At 44.0% G+C, this 22201-nt stretch overlaps 1 protein-coding gene across 4 annotated transcripts in view; it reads right to left on the bottom strand.

Annotated features, from left to right (window-relative positions):
• STX17 (syntaxin 17) overlaps nucleotides 1-22201 on the bottom strand; it is a 102519-nt gene that overhangs the window by 25177 nt on the left and 55141 nt on the right. For all 4 annotated transcript variants that reach the window (XM_068236493.1, XM_068236492.1, XM_068236491.1 and 1 more), the window contains 2 exons: nucleotides 15323-15420; nucleotides 15145-15195 (listed from right to left, as the gene is read on the bottom strand). In XM_068236493.1, coding sequence (XP_068092594.1) covers nucleotides 15145-15195; nucleotides 15323-15420 — 149 coding nt within the window. The remainder of the gene's footprint in view (nucleotides 1-15144; nucleotides 15196-15322; nucleotides 15421-22201) is intronic.

The raw sequence follows: 22201 nt of genomic DNA, 5'->3' as shown, positions 1-22201 counted from the left end.
AAAGCTTTTCAGCAGATGGAAGCATGAAGTGCTCCAAAATCTCCTGATAGCTAGCTGCATTGACCCTGCCCTTGATAAAACACAGTGGACCAACACCAGCAGCTGACATGGCACCCCAGACCATCACTGACTGTGGGTACTTGACACTGGACTTCAGGCATTTTGGCATTTCCCTCTCCCCAGTCTTTCTCCAGACTCTGGCACCTTGATTTCAGAATGACATGCAAAAGTTGCTTTCATCCCAAAAAAGTACTTTGGACCACTGAGCAACAGTTCAGTGCTGCTTCTCTGTAGCCCAGGTCAGGCGCTTCTGACGCTGTTTCTGGTTCAAAAGTGGCTTGACCAGGTGAATGCGGCACCTGTAGCCCATTTCCTGCACACGCCTGTACACGGTGGCTATGGATGTTTCTACTCCAGACTCAGTCCACTGCTTCTGCAGGCCCCCCAAGGTCTGGAATCAGTCCTCCTCCACAATCTTCCTCAGGGTCCGGTCACCTCTTCTCGTTGTGCAGCGTTTTCTGCCACACTTTTTCCTTCCCACAGACTTCCCACTGAGGTGCCTTGATACAGCACTCTGGGAACAGCCTATTCGTTCAGAAATGTCTTTCTGTGTCTTACCCTCTTGCTTGAGGGTGTCAATGATGGCCTTCTGGACAGCAATCAGCTCGGCAGTCTTACCCATGATTGTGGTTTTGAGTAATGAACCAGGCTGGGAGTTTTTAAAAGCCTCAGGAATCTTTTTCAGGTGTTTAGAGTTAATTAGTTAATTCAGATGATTAGGTTAATAACTCGTTTAGAGAACCTTTTCATGATATGCTAATTTTTTGAGATAGGAATGTTGGGTTTTCATGAGCTGTATGCCAAAATCATCAATATTAAAGCAACAAAAGGCTTGATCTACTTCAGTTGTGTGTAATGAATCTAAAATATATGAAAGTCTAATGTTTATCAGTACATTACAGAAAATATTTAACTTTATCACAATATGCTAATTTTTTTAGAAGGACCTGTATATCTACTGCCTTGTGGCTTAGATGAAGTCACAGAGGACGTATATCTACTGACTTGTGGATAAAGTGGTTAAAGGACAACTGTAGGGAGAGGTATATGGAGGCTGCCATATTTATTTCCTTTTAAGCAATATCAGTTGCCTGGCAGCCCTGCTGATCTATTTGGCTGAAGTAGTGGCTGAATCACACCAGAAACAAGCATGCAGCTAATCTTGTCATATCTGTCAAAATTGTCAGAAAAACCTGATCTGCTGCACGCGTGTTCAGGGTCTATGGTTGAAAGTATTAGAGGCAGAGGATCAGCAGGATAGCCAGGTAACTGGTATTGCTTAAATGGAAATAAACATGGCAGCCTCCATACACCACTCTCTTCAGTTCTCCTTTAAAGCATGACTACAGTAACACGTGACATGATGAAATAAACATAAGTAAATATACTACCAAACCTACTTGAAACTTCCCTGGGTTCTATTTTTTTTATTGCAAGTGTTTAGGTATACAACTGAGGCAGTCAGCCTGCCACTTTCCTGAGAAGTACTGTAATTGGAAACAAATCACGTTTATCTGGCTGTGAAGACAATCCTGGTAGCAAAAAAGGTGCAGAAAAGCTATTTATTTGCTTTTTATGCAAATAAAAGCACAGAGGGAGCTAACGAACTACAGGCAGCTGGAGGAAGCCCCAGGAAAGTATAAATCCTTGTGATATCTTTGTCTCAGGTTTACTATAACCTGCTCTATTGCTAAGAAAATGAATACTGACCCTGTCAAAGCTGAAATGGGTACCAGTTTTACAATAAACTGATAAGAACTAATCTTGTTATTTTGTTGATTGAATGTTCTCTGCAGATCAGAAAAATGTGGAATTGTCATTCACACATGAAAAAAATCATCGACCGAGGACGTAAGTAAATCAAATCTATCTCATCATAAGAAGAAAAGAAACAACATTTGCAATAACTAATTGACAGTAATCTATTTTCCCAAAGGACAGTCTAATATAGGTACAGACAATACAATAAATTGTGTCACATTTTATTATACCTAATTTGCCCTGCAGACATTTTAAATTTACAAATCTCTTTTGATCTTTGCAAATGTAAATATGAGCAATATGAAAAATTATAATGCAATGACATGAATAAAATAGATAATTGCGCTCATGGCACGTTCGTCTAATCCCTTGTAATTTACCAGTATTGCAGCATCTTATGACACAACCTTTTAGCCATCATATTTTCTTCTACCTAATAAACCAACTATGCAGCTATGCTCCTCTGACTGTGCTCCTCAGAGTAGCAGCTATGATCAGATAGTCAAAAAGTTGATGGACGTTACTTGTGCAAATGTTACTACTTCTTATAGTGCTTGTGAGGTTTAAAGTGTACCTGGGATGACGGAAAAAATTTTTTTTATATACATACCCAGTGCTTCCTCCAGCCCCCTTCAAGCGGTTGGCTCGCTTATCATCCTCCTTGGCCACCTCGATCCTTCGCTAGCTGGTTTGTTAAATTCTTCAGTCCATTTGAATCAATGCATGTGCAGTTTGGACGCGCATGCCATTGCAACTACACAGGCGCAGAATGCTCCCAGTGACGGGAGCATGGTGGGGGCACACACGTGGCCAGACTGTGCATGTGTCACATCGACTCAAGCTGAGTGAAGAATTTACCAAACTGGCTAGTGAAGCGCCAAGGCAGTTCGGGGGGTGGCAAGGGAGCCATTGGCCTGAAGGGGGCAGGAGGAAGCCCTACACATACAGTATATTCTTTTTTTTTCTTGTCAGGTTTCCTTTAAGTACATGCAGGGCTGATGTAATCTGGCTGTGGTGATGCTCGGTGGCTATTTATAATAAGGTAGAGGTAGAAAACTATCTCCTATGTTCTATACACTAATAATGCAGCAAAACGTGTACTGATGTCATGTTAGCAAAGAAATAAAATCTGAACTTTTTGAGTTTTAGAAATTCTTAAAGGAATACTAGCGATGTATGAATTTGTTTTTAAATGCTGTATGTTGTAGCACACATTAGGGCAAGTACTAGGAGCAATTTGATTCCTCACACAGCTGTTCCTCTCAGCTGTAAAATCCTCCGTCAGTTTTGGCGTCAGTGTTGGATACAAAATGTATCTAATACTGAGCTCCCAGAGGGCTAGACCATGTCTCTGCAAAGGGGAGTTGCTAACAACTCCTCAGTTTATAGTTTAATTATCACCTTGCTGAAAGAATCTTGTTGATATGGTGGTAAGGGGTTAAAGATTCTAGCAATGTGTGTTTATTATCTTTGCTTCTCTTTACTGATAAAGATACTAATAATGCTAATTGTAGACAGTGGTCTGCCACTCTCAGCAGCTTGTAAAGTGGATGCAGCCTGGAGTGAATCACCTCAAGCAGGCAGCCAGTCTGAGGGTAAACACAGACTAGTGTTATAGCTAGTTATATTCCAGCAATATTACAGCTCATTTAGTTACCTGTTACCACCTCAGATCAGCCTATTTCTCCTCATGTCTGCTGCATGCTGTGAGTGACACAGTGAAATATATTTGTGAGCTGTGTGACAGAGTAACGAAGCAGCTCAGGGTGACCCAAACTACTATGAGCTGTATGAGAAATGAATTTTTAAGCAGGGATAGCGAGAGAGAGACCTGGGTGAATAAATAAAGTGCCCCTAGCACTAGTGGTAATGTGTACACTAATATAGAGTATTAAAAATAAAAAGTCGTTTCAATCGATAGTATTCCTTTAACTGACACTAAACATAAATGCAATGGTCATTTTTAAGATCTGAAGTTAAGTGAAGATAGGTTACAACATCTGTCAGATATTCATTGGTACCCATGAGCAACGGTAAAAATTGCCATCCACAGGTAATTTTCCTAGTACTAATGGCAGGGGGCAGCGTATGTCACGCTATTAGGGTGTAACACAAGGATAGCGCATTGCTGTGGTAACGCATGGTATGGCATGAGTGTACAACGCGTTACCATAGTAACGCACATGTAAACTCAGTAAAGTGTGTTGCGCTAATAGAGTAAAGCACACTCCAAATGAGTAGTTTCCTTTTTTTTGGTCACCCTGCTATTGAGACAGGAAGTAATGAGTAACTTCTTAAAGTGGACCCAAATTAAAAATACAAGATTTCAGAGATAAAATCTATTTTCTAAATTAGAATAATAAATAGCAGCCTTTTTTCAGCTGCATGATGACAAATTTAAAATATTTTACATTTATTGGAGGAACCCCTCCCTTCCTTTCATATAGCTGGGACAGAATCTGGCAAACTGGTGGAGGAGATAAAAACAAAACACAGGCTGCTACTGATGATGTCACAGGGGAGGTGGTCTGAGCTCGTGTGAGATTTCACATAGACGACGCCCCTGTGAGGGAGGGCAGCTGATGACAAACACACCCATGATCTAAAACCTCCTCCTAAGCTCAGAAGTAATGGCTGCCACCTGTATAACCTTAGTTATGTAAAGAGAAGGGTGAAAAGCATGCACTGAAATGCTCTTAGGCTTGAAGGAATGTTTATGTTTGTATGTGCCAGAGCGGTGCAACTAAATATTTTGAATTAAAAAAAATTGTTTGGTTTGGGTCCGCTTTAAAGGTGCACTATGCTTAAAAAACGATTTTTTCTGATAACTTTGCTAAAATATGAATAATAGGAAATAAATGTGTTTTCTATTTATTAGTCTTGTAGAAGTACCAGCTTCTCTCTCATCAGTAAGGCTGCTTATTGAAATGTAGTCCCCTCTCCATTTAATTTGCTCTAATCGCTTTCTGTATCGCTCTCTGAATCGGGAGCAGCTGTTTTACAACTCAATTAGTCCCTACACTAAGGGCTCTGAGTGCACCATTTAATTGTGCCACAAGAAAATGTGGGCATGGCTATACTTTCAATGTAAATTTACTGGTTACAGAATATCGTAGGAGCAGCCTGTGTCAGGTATATATAAAGTCAGGGCCGGTTTAAGCAACAATGGGGCCCCAGGGCAAAATAAACCTGGGGGGCCCCCCCAACATATACCCCGGAACAAAAATCGGCATTAGGGGACCTTTTTTGCAGCTGGTATAGTCAGGGTGTGAAGTCCCAATCGGTCGGAGCTCCACATTCTGGCTATCCCAGCCTGCATGGGGGACAAGGGGTTAAAAAGTTTCAGGAGGGGGGACCCCACATAATTTAGAAAAAAAAATTCACACACTCTAAACATAAAAAAAAAAAAATTGGGAAATTAGGAAAAAATGCCAGTGATCTTCATACAGCCATATTGTGGCTGTATAGCGATCCCTGGCCAAAGCGCTGCAGGTGCGTATAGACCCCTTGGAAACCCCGTCAGGAAATTTATTGCGCTTTCATTTGATGCATGTAAAATTACACTACCGTTAGGTTTGCTACTAAAAGTGACATTTACCGCATTTAGAAGTATACTTTTTTCCTTTGAAACTTTAAATTCGATTTTCTCAAAAACTATAAGGTCTTTTTGAAAAATAGTTTTTTCCTCTTATTCCTAATGATCTCCTTAAAGTGAAGGTCCAAGCAAAATAGAAAAATGAGTTTAACTTACCTGGGGCTTCTACCAGCCCCATGCAGCCATCCTGTGCCCTCGTAGTCACTCACTGCTACTCCAGTCCCTCGCTGGCAGCATGCCGACCTCAGAGGTCGGCGGGCCGCATTGCATACATTTTTACGCATTCCCGCTAATGCAGAAACATTAACACATATAATTTTACGCGTTAGTGGTTTAATGCGTAAAAATTTACGCATTGAACCACTAACGCGTAAAAATGTATGGGTTAATGTTCCTGCACTAGCGGGAATGCGTAAAGATGTACGCAATGCGGCCCGCCGACCTCTGAGGTCGGCATGCTGCCAGCCGGGAACTGGAGAAGCAGTGAGTGACTACGAGGGCACAGGATGGCTGCATGGGGCTGGTAGAAGCCCCAGGTAAGTTAAACTCATTTTTTTATTTTGCTTGGACCTTCCCTTTAACATATCCTGCAAATTTCGGGTTTCTAGCATTTAAGGTGGATTTGCTATTAACCATTAAAGTTGGCAGGTTTTTAAATGTGTATTTTTTTCCTTTGAAACTTTAAAATCGATTTTCTCAAAAACTATAAGGCCGATTTCAAAAAAATTTTTTCCTCTTGTAGCCACTGGGGGCCCCTACAAGCTCTGGGGCCCTGGGGCAGCTGCCTCCTTTGCCTCTATGGTAGCGCCGGCCCTGTATAAGGTTAGTGTAAAACTGTTATATACCAGATTGGTTATATAAATCATTTACAAAGACATTTGCAGACCCAACAGTTTAACGGTTTCAGGGAGGTTAGTGGGGGTGAAGTCCCTGGAAGTGAGAGAGCCAGGGCTCGCCCGCATTTGCCCCTAGGTATCGCATGGTGGTTTGGGGGCCCCAGCCAGTGAGAGAGACCTGGGTCCCCCGGCTGTCGTGCGAACCAGTGTGTGTCAGGTTAGTGTTAGGCACAGATGGTGGAAAGGTTAGTGTTCGGTGTAAGTAGGCTAGTGTTAAGCATAGATGGTGGAGGTAAATGTTAAGCATAGGTAGGTGGGTACTTACATATTGTGGTTAGGCATAGATGGGAGGTTAGGGTTAGATCCGGTTCACATTGGTCTTAAAAATGGTTCATTTAGCTGAGCTAAATGGACCAGCTCCTAACAGAGTTAAACGGATCCTTTAATCAACAGGATCTGTGCACATTGCTCTGTTAGAACAGCCCGCAAGCTTGGGTCTGCAGCCATTTTTTTGGGGTCATCAGGCCGTTGCATTTACCACACTCTAACGGAACAGAGGATCACAAACCAAAAACTGATGCCGATTAAAAACTGATAAGTTTCACATCAGTTTTTATCCGTCCAGTGTGAACCGGGTCTTAGGCGTAGGTAGAGGGTATGGCGATACCATGGTGTTTTTTTTAGTCCAGGCACGCATTAAAAGGTAGTTATCATATTTTAAAAAAAAAAAAAAATTCCATTAAAACATTTTGGAGTTTTTCTCCCCAGACTTTGTGCAATATTTGCCCATCTTGCTGGCTTATTATTATCAGTTCCTGTAATCTCTGTTATACGTGATTTTAAAAAAAATAAATATATTACAGGCATATAGGGCTTGAAGTTTATCTCAGACTTCTAGTAACCTAATCTTTTACATAGCTGTCACACACAGATGACTTACACACTTAGGGCTGGTTCACACGGACGTTTTGCTGGCATAGAGGCTGGTTCACATGGGCTTCTGCTGAGCTTCTGCTTAGCATTTCGTTCAAACGCTGTGTTTTTTGTTTTTAAGAATGCCAGCATTTAAAGGGAACCAGAGAGGAATGCTTTGTCAAAATAGAAAAAGATTTTATACATACCTGGGGCTTCTTCCAGCCCCATAAGCCTGGATCGCTCCCACGCCGCCATCCTCCGCTTCCTAGGTCCGGCGGTACCGGGCCCGTCACTTCCGGCGGACGCGGCCAATTGTCCGCATCACAGGGGCTCCCTTCATACCCGTATGTATGCCGCTGCGCAGTAGGCAGCCACACGCGTAACTGTATGGAGGGAGCCCTCGGTGATGCGGAGAATTGGCCGCGTCCGCCGGCCGACTGGCGGTAATGACGGGGCCCGGTATCGGCGGATCCAGGCAGCGGAGGACGGCGGCGGGGGAGGGATCCGTGCGTATGGGGCTGGAGGAAGCCCCATGTATGTATAAAAGCTTTCCTTGATCCTCTCTGGTTCCCTTTAACAACTTAGCTTTTAATGGCTTTTGAAGGCTTTTAATGGCTTTCAGGAGAGCGTTGCATTTTCTGGGCTTTTGGTGGCTTTTACATGAAGTACAGTGGCTTGCAAAAGTATTCGGCCCCCTTGAAGTTTTACACATTTTGTCATATTACTGCCACAAACATGAATCAATTTTATTGGAATTCCACATGAAAGACCAATACAAAGTGGTGTACACGTGAGAAGTAGAACGAAAATCATACATGATACCAAACATTTTTTACAAATCAATAACTGCAAAGTGGGGTGTGCGTAATTATTCAGCCCCCTTTGGTCTGAGTGCAGTCAGTTGCCCATAGACATTGCCTGATGAGTGCTAATGACTAAATAGAGTGCACCTGTGTGTAATCTAATGTCTGTAAAAATACAGCTGTTCTGTGACGGCCTCCGAGGTTGTCTAAGAGAATATTGGGAGCAACAACACCATGAAGTCCACAGAACACACCAGACAGGTCAGGGATAAAGTTATTGAGAAATTTAAAGCAAGCTTAGGCTAGAAAAAGATTTTCAAACCCTTGAACATCCCACGGCGCACTGTTCAAGCGATCATTCAGAAATGGAAGGAGTATGGCACAACTGTACACCTACCAAGACAAGGGCGTCCACCTAAACTCACAGGCCGAACAAGGAGAGCGCTGATCAGAAATGCAGTCAAGAGGCCCATGGTGACTCTGGACGAGCTGCAGAGATCTACAGCTCAGGTGGGGGAATTTGTCCATAGGACAACGATTAGTCGTGCACTGCACAAAGTTGGCCTTTATGGAAGAGTGGCAAGAAGTAAGCCATTGTTAACAGAAAAGCATAAGAAGTCCCATTTGCAGTTTGCCACAAGCCATGTGGGGGACACAGTAAACATGTGGAAGAAGATGCTCTGGTCAGATGAGACCAAAATGAAACTTTTTGGCCAAAATGCAAAACGCTATGTGTGGCGGAAAACTAACACTGCACATCACTCAGAATGCACGATCTCCACTGTCAAATATGGCGGTGGCAGCATCATGCTTTGTGGGTGCATCTCTTCAGCAGGGACAGGGAAGCTGGTCAGAGTTGATGGGAAGATGGATGGAGCCAAATACAGGGCACTCTTGGAAGAAAACCTCTTGGAGTCTGCAAAAGACTTGAGACTGGGGCGGAGGTTCACCTTCCAGCAGGACAATGACCCTAAACATAAAGCCAGGGCAACAATGGAATGGTTTAAAACAAAACATATTCATGTGTTAGAATGACCCAGTCAAAGTCCAGATCTAAATCCAATAGAGAATCTGTGGCAAGATCTGAAAACTGCTGTTCACAAACTCTGTTCATCTAATCTGACTGAGCTGGAGCTCTTTTGCAAAGAAGAATGGGCAAGGACTGGCAGCTGTAATTGCAGAAAAAGGTGGTTCTACAAAGTATTGACTCAGGGGGGCTGAATAATTACGCACACCCCACTTCGTAGATGCCTAAAACGTTACTTTTAAAATGCTGCATAGTCTTTTAGCCATACTAGTAAAAACTGACGAGTGTCCACCATCATCACCACCACCACCCTCCGTCTCTCGATAGAATTGCAAAGAAAAAATGTTTCCATTAAAATTTTGCGGTGTTTTACTCCCTACTGTTTGATATTTTCCCATCTTGCTGGCCAACCTTCTCAGCACCTTTCTGATCACAACTTACCTTGATGCAAATGTTTTGGGGTTTTGTTCTGTTTTTTTGGGAGGTGAGAAAAACACTGCTTCGGCTGTACTATACTCTGCATTATAGACTAGGGGAGCATAGGAGGAGGTACAGAGTAGGACTAAAGGTGGCACGAGGGACTAAATGTGGCACCAAGGTGATGGAAGGTGGCAAAAGGGATGGAAGGTGGTACAGAGGTTGCAGCATAGTGAAACACTGGAGGCACGGGGGTCAGAGGTGGCACAGACAGGGATACTGAAGGGATAGGAAGACAGAGTTAGCACAGAGGGACACGGGTGAAACGGGGGCAGAGGTGGCACAGACAGGAACACTAAAGGCACAAGGGGACACAGGACGTACAGGGAACAGAGGTGGTACAGAGGAAGACACTGGAGGCACGGGGAACAGGCGAAAACTGGAAGCACATGGGGAAAGAGGTGGCACAGAGGGACACAGTTGAGGCACGGTGGGTGGGGGAATCAAAAGTGGCACAGACAGGGACACTGAAGGCTCAGGGGCACACAATGAAAGCACAAAGAAGAAACAGAGAACAGAGGTGACACAGAGGGGGACCCTGAAGGCAAGGAGGCATACAGGAGAGAGGTGGAACAGTGTTCAGAGTTTAAAAAAATGGATTTAGGTTGAAAACAAACCTACAGTCCCCATCTCATTTGTTAACTGTGGACTACTTGTATTTTAAGTATTTTGTACAAAAAAGGTTTTCTAGGCACACAGGATTTCATACTGCTAGTAACTGGAATGTAGTCATCTGTGTGTGATACACAGAAGACTAGCCCCTGATGAGTCACACATCATGACGAAACCGGTAGGGCGTGGCTTAGGAGCAGCGAGGAGGACGCTGGAAGCGATAGACGACGGGAGACAAGCTGAGCCATGGCCCTAGACCGGGGGATCGGTATTATACTTGTGACATGCCTTTTTAAAGTTTTTATCATGTACGTGCATTATCTTTATAAGGTTTATTAAATGAAAGTGTCAGACCGCACGGGCCGGTCCTTGATCGGGTCAATCACTCAGAGTCAGAAACTCGGTCTCGCTGTTGCTTTGCGCATAGATGCCCATATGTGGATTCACAGTCTATGAACCGACTAGCCGAGAGCAGCGTCCTGACTCCAAAGAATTCACCACACACGTACAATTCAAAAGCTTGCCACCACCTGTGAGAGACAGCACAGGACTGTAAATATTTTAGTACACTGCGAACACTGTGAGGTTAACCCTTAGCTGTATGCAGGGATCTGTTTATCTGTGCCCGATTCCAGCATACGAGTTATAAATACAAGATACTCTAGAACACAAGGTAACATTTTCGGAGTAGTAAGTACGAACGTGTATGTTCAGCAACAGGTCCTAACCGCTAAACGATTTTTAAACGTTTAATAACAAAAATGCATTAAACACATTTACATACACACAAAGCTTAAAATAAAAGGGAATAATTGTGAAAAGGTTTACTTAGCCGGAATGCAGTCTGGGTGGGGATATTTCGTTTTGGGAGAATAAACGCAAAGTCCTTGGTTTCAGAATCAGAGGCCTTTAGGTATACTTTGTAATCCAAACTGAGGTTCCAGTTCCAAGATGGCTGCTAACCACATGGTCCTCTGGTTAGCAGCAGCAGGTCGAGTTGTAATCCAGATGATGTTGAAATGGAGGACTGAAGTCCGCCTGCTGGCAATGTGCTTTTGATGAAGCTGGTTTGGGGGTGTGGCAACGCCTGCCCCATCTGAATTACCTGCCGATGACAGTCCACCTCCTCCTAGGCGGATTTTGAGCTTAAACTGTAAAATACTGTAACTCAAACTATACATGTCATATTTGGGTGGATAGCAGATTCATAATCGTCAGAAAATACCGATTAATATGACATCTTGCATGAGTGTGTTAGGCTGTTCGGTCCCCAAGGAGAACCTCCTTATACACCAATAACTGGACAGGTTATTGTTATGAATTTTATATCAGCACATTGGGCAGATTCTAACGAATAAGACTATATTAATTTCATAGCTGCGCTATACATGGTTTTCATGTAATAGACCGAAATCATAAAACCACATGTATTCAAATCTGCTCCCCAGCGGTGCCAGCCTGTCTGCGTTCGTCAGTTGACTCCTGCGGAGCTAGCTTCCTCTGGGTGAAAAGAACTTTTAGTGCTCAATTAGCATCTGAGTGTGACTGGCCAGCAAGGAATTCTTTTGAACAAAGTTAATTAAATGTGGGTGATGGGTTTGCTTTCAATCAGCAGAGAAGGAAAGACATCTGTTGTACATTAAAAAAGAAAAAAAATGTCATTCTGCTCTGCGGAACGATACAGAATTGCTAATCGTCTCGATTTCGGTATCATTCATCACAGAAAGGTTTTACACATTGGCGATAATTGTTTTGAGGTTGATATAAAGATAAAGATAGAGACACTGAATAGCCAAACACTAGTGAAGCATCAACTGCACATAGAAGAACGCTGAGTGAAGGCGACCCTGCCAGTCCTTTACCTGGTTGCATGACGGTGTATCTATGCCCAGAGGGAAACCACAGGAGCAAGTGGACCCCCGGATGCTTGGACTGAGCGCAGCTATCTTTGAACTGTTGGTCTGATACTCAGGATTGGTAACTGTATATAGCGTGCACCGCCTATAACTGACTGATCCCTAGCGCTGTAATACTGTGTGTATAATCTGTGTGTAATAGCTAAAGAACGTGAAACAAAAGGGACACCCACAAAGAAATGTGGCGGTGCTCCACATGCAGGATCTGGAAGGGGTCATACAGGGTCCTGCAATGTATCAATGTAGCAGCAGCATCTTGAAGGCAGTGCCACAAAACAAAGAGGTCAGAGATTTTTCTTTAGGACCTTTTGCTCAGGAGTTCAAGGGGCTTACAGAAGCACCATATGAGTCTGCAGCTGTGCTTGCTTATGAGGACTTTGATGGAAATTATGATAATGGTCATATGACCTGGGAATCTCATCTGCGTAATAGGGCCAGTAGTAGCAGCTCTGACACTGATAAGTAAGTGCAACAGCACAGATGGGAGGAAATTGAACTCCAAACCAAGGGTGTCAAACCAAGTTGGGAGTGCAAACATGGGCACTTTCCATGAAGTTACACTTAGGTAAATGGAGGAGGTGCAACAACAAAAAGCAAAAGTGGTTGCACAGAGCTCTGCAGTCTGGTCCTTCTTTATTCTCCAACCAGATGATGAGTATGCGGCATTGTGCACCGTTTGCCGACAAGCAATTCGCAGAGGAAAGGCCAATTCCCATTTAGGAACTTCACTAATCTTACATATGAAGAAAAGCCGCAAAGTCAAGTGGAAGCAGTACCTAGAGCCATAGAAGGATGATCAACATCATCCTCTACAATTCCTTCACCTCCAACACCTACCAGCAGTGGTTCTTAGGATGGCGCTGCAAGTCTGTCCTCAAGCAGCAGGTCATTGCAGCAGGATCTTCTGGGGTCACAGTTTGTCACCTTTTGCATCCAATGACACCCCCCTTAAGCTCCGAAAGCTCTCAGTCCCTTCAGCCCTCTCTTACAGAGTCACTAATCATTACTGAACTTAACAAAAGTGTAGCACAACTGCTGGCATTGCAGCTCATTCCATATAATGTTGTGAAGAAAGCTATCTTCTGTGAGGTGATGTGTTTTCCCCAGTGGAAAATTCTCAGTAGACACTACTTTGCTTGCAAAGCTGTCGCCGCTCTGCGCCAGCATGTGGTGGACATTTCCCTGGCATTAGGCTATTCCGTTGTTGGCAGGGTTCATGTAACTATGTACAGCTGGACATCACTGGCACTGGGTATGTTGGTGTCTTCACCACTCACTGAGTGCCCTTACATTTGTCTGGAAACACATCTCTGCAGGACACTGTATTTTTCGTAATTCCCCCAAGAGGGGTTGAGGGAACGCAGTGCCACACCACTCCTGTTCCACCTCCACCTCTGTCATTCCTTCCATTGCCACTATGGATCCCTGAAACATTCTTGTTGCCAGGCAGTTCTGAAACTGATGTCCTTGTGGGAAATAATTCACCATACCCAAGTGTGTTGCAAAAAGAGGTTAAGGCTTGGCAGAAACACCCTCAGGTAGCAATTGCTCCACACATACCTCAATTTGGAGGAGGTGCTGAGAAAGGCGTGCACCAGATGCAGCTATTTTGGCAGATCACCAACTACCACAGCCATGCTTTCTAAAATTCAGATGCAACAGAGGCTGCCACCACACAGATTTATTTATTTTACAATGTGGACCTCAACCCATCATATCCTTGACCCTCTGAATGAGCAGAATGAGCAGGCACGATTTAGTAAGGTTGATGCATGAAGGTGTCAGGGGCTGGGGTACAACTGACTTGTATTTCTAGCAACCAGTAGCTGCAGATGCACATGCTGTGCAAGGTCTTAGCCCCCTTTGAGCAGGTATTAAGTGTTGTGAGTAGAGAGCAGTCAAAACTATTCACATGTCTTTGCACATGTAGCAGTGCTTCGACAGGGAACTCCATATTCATTGTATTCTGGCCATTCTTCTTAATCACCACTTCAAAGGGTACATTTCTGAGTTTATACGGAACACTGTCAAGGAAAAAGCAAAGCTCGGTCACCTAAGCAGAGCACAGTTGTGTGAAGATTTCCCCCCCACCAAAATCCACCCAGGAATGTCAGGTGAACACACAGCATCCGCTTTTTTACAGTTCTAGCACCAGGCCATGCACATCTCCCTCTCTTTGGCAAGACAGGGAGATCTTATGAATGTCTGGATCAATCTACTGCAACCTTCTCAACCATATGACTCACAGGGCAATAGCTACTGCCAACGGCTGAAAAGAATGGCACACTATTATTTAGATTTGTTTGTAGGTGTTGGTGGTAGTGGTAATAATGATGATAAGGCATGTCTGGGAAACTGTGACCCATAAAGTTTTGAGCTTGACATCTGCCCCCAATTGGCACAGCATGTCATTGAAGTTCTCTCTTGCCCAATATCCGGTGTTTTCTATTCAAAAGAGCCTTCAGTACTACCCGATACTACATTTAGATGTTCTGTTTTCTTTAAGGCATCTTAATGACATGTATTAATGCTTGCAAAAAACAAAAAAACTATGCAAGCCTTTTGATGTTGCACGTATATAGCTGTCTGTTCCAACATATGGTAAGCAAAAAGGATTGAAGTCTGACGAAGGCTGCACAGCCGGAAGCTTACTCTTATTTTTTTTAAGTTAGCCAATAAATGGTAGCATCCTGATTCAAAACGTCTTGCATTTATAGGCGAGAAAAAAACTACAATTATTACAGAGGATATATTAGGGAATAGCACTTGTCATGAAAGACTGAGCTGGTTATAGCTGGTGACGGAGCAGAGTGGTCTGTACATGCAGATAGGCACCCAGTATAACAAGTTAGAACTCTTTACTGAAGAAAAACATGCAGAGATATATCATACACCACCATCAGGTAATGCAGCTTACTTAAAACAGAGTGAATCACAAAAAAAATGCACATACAATTACAATACCACATTTTATAGACGGTGCTATCTTGTGGTTGCTTTACTATACTGCGGTTTAACTAATAACGTTGTTACTACCAACAGGTGGAACTTGACATTATAATAGCACTTGTTATACGGGTACTTGTACATGACACCATGTCTTGTTGTTGACTTGTGATTTCATCCAAAATACTATACTTACACAGATTTGATGAGAAAATTCATTTACAATGTCATTCAGATCAAGTAAATCCTATTACGAAAAAAAATATAATTAAAATTAGAATCATGCTTTATGTTATTAAGAAATAACAAAACATTGAAATGTTTTAAAGTGGCATTTTGAGAATATATTGCAGGTAAACACATTTGAAATATACCTTTTCCAGAGTATGCCAGGATTCTGAAGTGACCTGTTCTTGAATTTGTAGAAACTGTACATCAGATAGGCTATCAGATTCATAAATATATAATGCATCTAGGAACAAAATATACAGTTACAGAAAATAGGAGTAATCACTGACGTATCAAGGAAAAATATGGCAAGCTCTGAAATTGACCCCCTACACAAAATATCTGATGCCCATCTATTAGGGCCCATTTCCGCTAGGGTTTACGAATTAAATGTAGCTTCCACGCTGATGCAAATTCGCACTCCATTCCCTCTAGCCGTATCATGCACACCTATAGGAATTAGGATGCAATGTCCCCAAATTGATTTCAAAAGGCTCCAATTCAATTTGCATGCATGGAAACACAAAAGATTCCCACAAGTGGAAATGGGCCCAGTAAGAATAGTCTTAATCTCAACTCAAAAATTGAAATCAAGCTTGTTAATCTTTTAATTCTGAGATTTTTTTTTTCTTTTACAAATGACAAACAGAGAATATGATTTATAAGCAGATATCAACGGCATGCCGATTTTACCAATGAAGTAGGGCAGCACGGTGGCGTAGTGGTTAGCTCTCTCGCCTTGCAGCGCTGGGTCCCTGGTTCGAATCCCAGCCAGGGCACTATCTGCAAAGAGTTTGTATGTTCTCTCCATGTCTGCGTGGGTTTCCTCCGGGCACTCCAGTTTCCTCCCACATTCCAAAAACATACGGTTAAGTTAATTGGCTCCCCCTAAAATTGGCCCTAGACTACAGTACTTACACTACATAATATAGACATACGGCAATGGTAGGGATTAGATTGTGAGCTCCTTTGAGGGACAGTTAGTGACAAGATATATATATATATATATACACTGTACAGCGCTGCGTAATATGTCGGCGCTATATAAATACTAAATAATAATAATAATAATAATAATAAAGTAGAAAAGATCAAAAACAGGATATTTGAATGACATGAACCCAATATTGGCAATACTGTTATGTAGTACAGTTCTGGGTGCCCTATTCGAATCTGGGCTAGGACACTATCTGTATAGAGTTTGCACAGGTTTCCTCCAGGTACTTTGGTTTCCTGCCACATCCCAAAACCATAGATAAGTTAAGTGGCTAACACAAAATTGGCCTTAGTCTACAATATAGGAATATGGTAGGGTTCAAAAGTCTATACTGTACATTGTGCAAAGTTGGCCATGCACTTACAGATTTCCATACACTGGGCTCGATTCACAAAGCCGTGCTATACGTTTAGCACGCAATGTGACGTGCGCAATCTAACAGAGTTATGTGCCCATTACTGCGGCACAATGTGCGCAATGTGTAGCTGTAACGCGCGCAAAACTTTGTTAGCACGTGCGCTTAAACCATTGCGCTCGCAGACCTTTGCGCGCATCACATTGCGTGCTAAAAATGCATAGCACGGCCGTTGTATGCATTAGCATGGATCTGTGAATCGAGCCCATTGTTCCAAAATGATGGATTCCTTTCTGAAAATAATTGATTCAAAAAGGTATAGTTTTCTATCACACACGGCACATCAATTTCCCAATAGATTGCAACAGGGAATCTATTTAAAATTGATTGAACCGATTGGTTACATTGTTTAATGCAGTGCAATGCTATGCGCCATTGATCAACCAATGCTATCGCCCCCCCCTCCCCCCCCCCCCCCAGATCAACCTAAATTTTCCATCCTGTCTGAGGTTTTTGATCGATTTGTGGTCAAAAATCCATAAAAAAAAAAAAAAAAAAAAAAAAAAAAACAATCTGACATTTTTGGGAATAGATTCCCAGCAGATAAATTGAATCTGCAGAGAACCAAATGGGAAAAGCAATGCGTATATGAGTACCTTGAAGCTCTGTGACCAAACGCAAGTGTGCGGCTGTATTTTGCCAGCCCTACCTGAGCTCAGGCTTTCCGCTTCCAGCTCCTGAAACGGAACCCAAGCTCAGCTTGGGATTACCGCCGGGGGGTTAAGCAAACTGAGATTGTCTATTGTTGTGACTTGGATGAAGATCTGATCACATTTTATGACTTAGTGCTGATTCCGCAGAGACTCAGGCGGAATCCGACGCTTCCGGGTCTCAGCGCTTGTTCCCCGATGATGACGCTGCCGGTGGCTCACAGGCCACATACTGATAGCCAGGGGACGCGTTCCCAGTACGCCCTCTGCAAAGGTAAACAATAATCAGCTGACAGAGCGGTGTCAGCTGACTTTACAGGTGACACCTAGGCAGGGCCTTGCTGTGTGATTGGATGTGCGGAGTGTGGCTGGTCACTGATGTTGTATTGTATTTAAACCTGCATAGTGCTCCCAGTCATTGCCCGTGATAAGCACAGCTTTGGCTAGTTGCTGGGTGCACACTCAATTGCAAATGATACTCTGGATATTGACCTTGCCCTGTATTTGACTACTTTTGTCTGTTGTGATTAACCTCTGCTTGATTCCTGGAAATCCTTGTCTGCTGCCTGAACTGACCTTGCCTCTTGTTGGATACCCCTCGCTTGCTGTCTGGACCGACCTCTGCCAGTTACTGGACACCCCTTGCTTACTGCCTGGATCGACCTTAGACTGTTACTGGATATCCCTTGCATGCTACTTGAACTGGACGATAAGTAACGATAAGTATCGGCCTACCTTCCTTATCAGAATCAGAAGTACTTCGCCAAGTACAACGGGAAACGGGGGGGGGGGGGGTGGGTTTGGGGGGGCGAGAGGTTTTACCCGAAATTAATTTTTGGCACATACATGGTTGGTGATAGTACAGCAAGTACATACAGTAAGTACATGCAATAGAATATCAACACAAAAAACATAGCGTAGGAGGACCAGAGGGGGCATTTGAGTACTATGTTGAGTGGAGCTGCCACAATCCCGTTGCGGTACTCAACAGCTCTGCAGCAATTCAGATGCCCTACAGAAGGTCTTTGGAAAGAGAGAGTGCACAGAGAAGAGAAAAGAGAGAGAGAGAAGAAGATAGCGATAAAAGAGAGAAAGGGAAGAATAGAGGAGTAAAAAAAGAGAGTCCGAGAATCCCCTGGGGTTTTGATGGTGGCTGGCTGGCGGATCGGATAACTGCTCTGGATGGAAGGAAATAAGTCCCTAGGCTTGGGCGTGTTGGCCTAGTCGTGTAAGCCTAGTAGATGCACAGATAGCAGATCAGGCCTGCTGATGGGAGGAGTGCAAGAGGGCCTTCCTGGCTGCAGGTATCCCAAACCTAACAGATCACATCCATGTGGCAGTGTTAGGGGTTTGTCAGTATCCGGCAGTGTCCTGATGGCTGGATACCGTTGTCCCTGTGAGAGGGGTTCAGTGGCAAAGGTAGCGTCCCTGATGTCTGATGGGGCAGTGAATCCAGTGACCCAATGGCTGATGGGGCAGCGTGTAGCCGGTGTCCCGATGGCTGCTGTAGTGAGTGTCTGATGGCTGGAGGGGCAGCATAGCCAGTGACCCGATGGCTGGTGGGGCCCGCAATAAGATCCAGGAGCCTGCCATGCCCAGAGCAGTGGATCGGCTCCCATGTAGAGTGAAGGGCTGGGAGCAGCGGTGGGGGTACTAGCTAGCTGTGGCTTTCCTCTGTGCTCCAAGTGGCTATGGTCGGCTGTGAGCGGCAGCAGGGGAACTGCTGTGGGTTCCTTCCTAGCGGCGTCCAGGTGTCCATGGCAGCGGCTTCAAGCAGCCCACATCCCCGCAAGTGAGAAGGAGAGCAGGCGGGTGACCAGAGTCCTGGAGAGCAGCGACGCAGCCGCATGGAGTGCGGATACGCTCCGGGGCCAGCATCTGCAGCATCACGTGGGGTCAGTAGTTGGGGACCTCCACGTGGCAAGCCGGTCCTCAGAGCGAGTGTTGGGGAACTGGAGAACGGGGAGCGAGCGCAATGCTCCCCACTTCGCAGCGATGGAGTGAAGATGCTGGAAGGAGCCTCTGTGGTGAGCCATGGCCTGGGGTGGACCCAGGGAGAGGAGAAAAAAGAAGTTATTGCCGGAGCCCTGTGGCCGTGGCTTCCTATCCAGGCGCCATCTTGCTGAAACTAAAATCAGCCAACTAAACAGTGTGTATGCAGTCTCGCATAAACATTGTTACATATCACCTGGAGCATCTGTTACCTGTTGAATAACTTTGCATGCAGACTAAGGAACTGTTTCATAACTTGCATCAACTACTACCTGTTGCATAATACTGCATGCAAACTTGCTTGAACTATTTTATAACCCAGATCAATCATTTTCCTGTTGAATAACTTTGCATGAAGACCTGTCTGAACTGCATGATCCCTAGTTTACTCATTACCTGAACTTTGCCTGTGGATTGCTTGATCCCTCTCTCGTTACTGGAGAATCTGCAATCGATATCTCTGCTATTACTGACACACAACGCTGATTGCTTCATTCCTCTGAATCCAGGTAATAACCCTGTGTGATACTGCTGAACTGTTGAACTGTGTTACTAGCCTCATTAGGGCTCTAACAGGTTATTTCCTTATATCAGTTTGTATGCCTTGCACGTTAAGACCTGGGGGTACCCGTAGTCAGGAGACAAATAACGTGTCCTGTTCACGCGGGGGCTTGTCTATAGGTGAAGACGTGGGCCGGGCTCAGAGCCGTGGTAATAGATTGGGGCATAGAGACTGAGTGAGGACATAACCTGACAAGCCTTACAAGGACCAATTTGTGCAGAAATCCAGATAATTCCACAGGGTTCACATACTTTTTCTTGCTACTGTAAATATGTAATAATACACAAATATATAATGTGAAAGATAAAAAGAAATTTCACTCAAGGGCTAATAATAGCAATGATAGGCAGATAGTGATAGATATGTTTAGTGACAGGAAAGTACTAATGGTTGTATTCTAGTGACAAGGTAATGGCAATGGCATGAAGTAGTGATAGGTAGTAAGTGATCAATGTGTAGAAGTAATGGCAGATAGTGCTAAGCAGGTAATAGGCAGGCAGTAGTGATAACAAGTAGATGGGGAGGTTAGGTTTAGGCAGGGGATTTTATTAATGGTAATATCTGGCACCCTTTTTTTGTAGGCGCTTTTATTACATTTATGCTCCCAGCTATCTACAGAAAAGCTACAGCTACAATAACACACACTGAGGGCAGAAGTGAGCAATGGTCATTTCATTGCACTCTTCTGTTTCCACATTATCAGTACAGTGTGATAGAAATGCAGCTGTTCACAGACACAGAATACCTCATCAAATATGTGCCACATAATAACTAACTCTACACTACAGATTTGGAAGTGCTCTATATAGTACCCGTCAGGCTTGTCTGGTCACCTGCTGTGAGTCAGGTTGTTTGCCCATATGAGTGACATAAAACCTAGCCCTAACACCTGCGAGAACTCCTGCCTGATAAAACTACAATACCCTTCAGGCAGATGTAGCATACAAACTGGCAGACAGCAATTACCAAACACAGCAAGGCAAAGTAAAAGTATACAGAATAGTCACCTGTGGCCTATAGGCTGAGGAAATCCAGATGAAGACAAGGAAGCAGGCAATGGCAGAAGTATCACTAGACAAATGCGTGGTCAATCAAGCCAGAGTCAGTCCAGGCAGCGTTCATGCAAATCCTTTAAAGAGACTAACAAAATTTCCAGCCTGATTTCTTCTATCCTATAAGTTCCCATACCTGTTCTAATGTGGTCTGGCTTACTGCAGACTTTTCTAGTTGCACTGTCCCTGTATTATATCTAATCTTCTTTCCTTTGTCGAGCCTTGTCAGCCCTGAGAGGAATGTGCTGTGATAGGGAGAATTTATGCACACCTCCCCCACGCCCCCTGCAGGCTCTGTGTGTACATGAGTCACAGCCAGCGTCTCTGCTCACAGCCAGCCTGTCTGTGACCTTGTGAACAGCTGTGAGTGCAGAAAGATCAGTTCAAAGCCCAGACAAGCAGCCAAGGCAACAAGTGGGAGAAATATTCCAGCAGTGAAGTCACGTTTGAGAGGAGCCTCTGCAAACTAGCACCTGCTCTGATGATTTATTTCCTGTTTGGCGGCCATCTTCATTGTTTACAAAAACAATTAATAAAACTGATTTTATCACCAAGAAAGCAGCAGGAGCAGTGAAAATGTCACAGAGGGGGCTAGGAGAAGACTACAAACAGGCTGGTACTTTTATTTATGTAAGCTTTTCATAGTACAGATTCTCTCTTTAACAAGCCGAGTCGGTAACAAGTAATCCAATACAGAAGCGTGGTCAGGTGCAAGCCAGGTTGGTAACAGGTAATCCAATACAGAAGCGTGGTCAGGTTCAGGCCGGTAACAGATATCCAATCTGGAAGAAGTCGGCAGCAAGACAAGCACTTGGTGTGAGCGCAATCTCAGCAACAAGCCCAGCATAGGCTATCACAGGCGATGGTGCTCACAATTCATTTATACTAGCACTAACCAATCAGAAACTAAAGGAATCCAAAATAACCAATCAACAGAAAGCAAATCAGCAGAGATGCTGACACGCTATCCACACACGTGGTTAATGTTTACAGTGGCGGAGCGTGTACTGAGAGTGCGCCCGCCACTTATCCAATGGGAGCTGAGCGTCATGCACTCCAGCAGTGGGTTCTCGGCGTTCTGCCGTCATGAGCGACCACCGGATCTTACTGTAGCTCAACTCACAGGTGTTGTGAAAAAACAGGAAGCAGGAGGCAGACACAAATAGGAACGTGCACGGAATCTTTTATAGTTCAAGGATAGTTCAAGCTCTGCAGTGGAACAGTACCCCCTAGATGTTAGTGCCCAGGACACATGCTATGGTGTGCCACACAATAGATAAGTCACTGTGTAACAAGCTAGCCAGAAGCATATCAGCAGCTACTAGTAATTAAACTAGATATTGAAACTCCCTCTAAC

This window comes from Hyperolius riggenbachi, chromosome 5, assembly GCF_040937935.1.
Source record: "Hyperolius riggenbachi isolate aHypRig1 chromosome 5, aHypRig1.pri, whole genome shotgun sequence".
Classification (NCBI taxonomy): Eukaryota; Metazoa; Chordata; class Amphibia; order Anura; family Hyperoliidae; genus Hyperolius; species Hyperolius riggenbachi.
The sequence above is the reverse complement of the archived record's forward strand: the minus strand, read 5'-3'. Positions and strand labels throughout refer to the sequence as shown.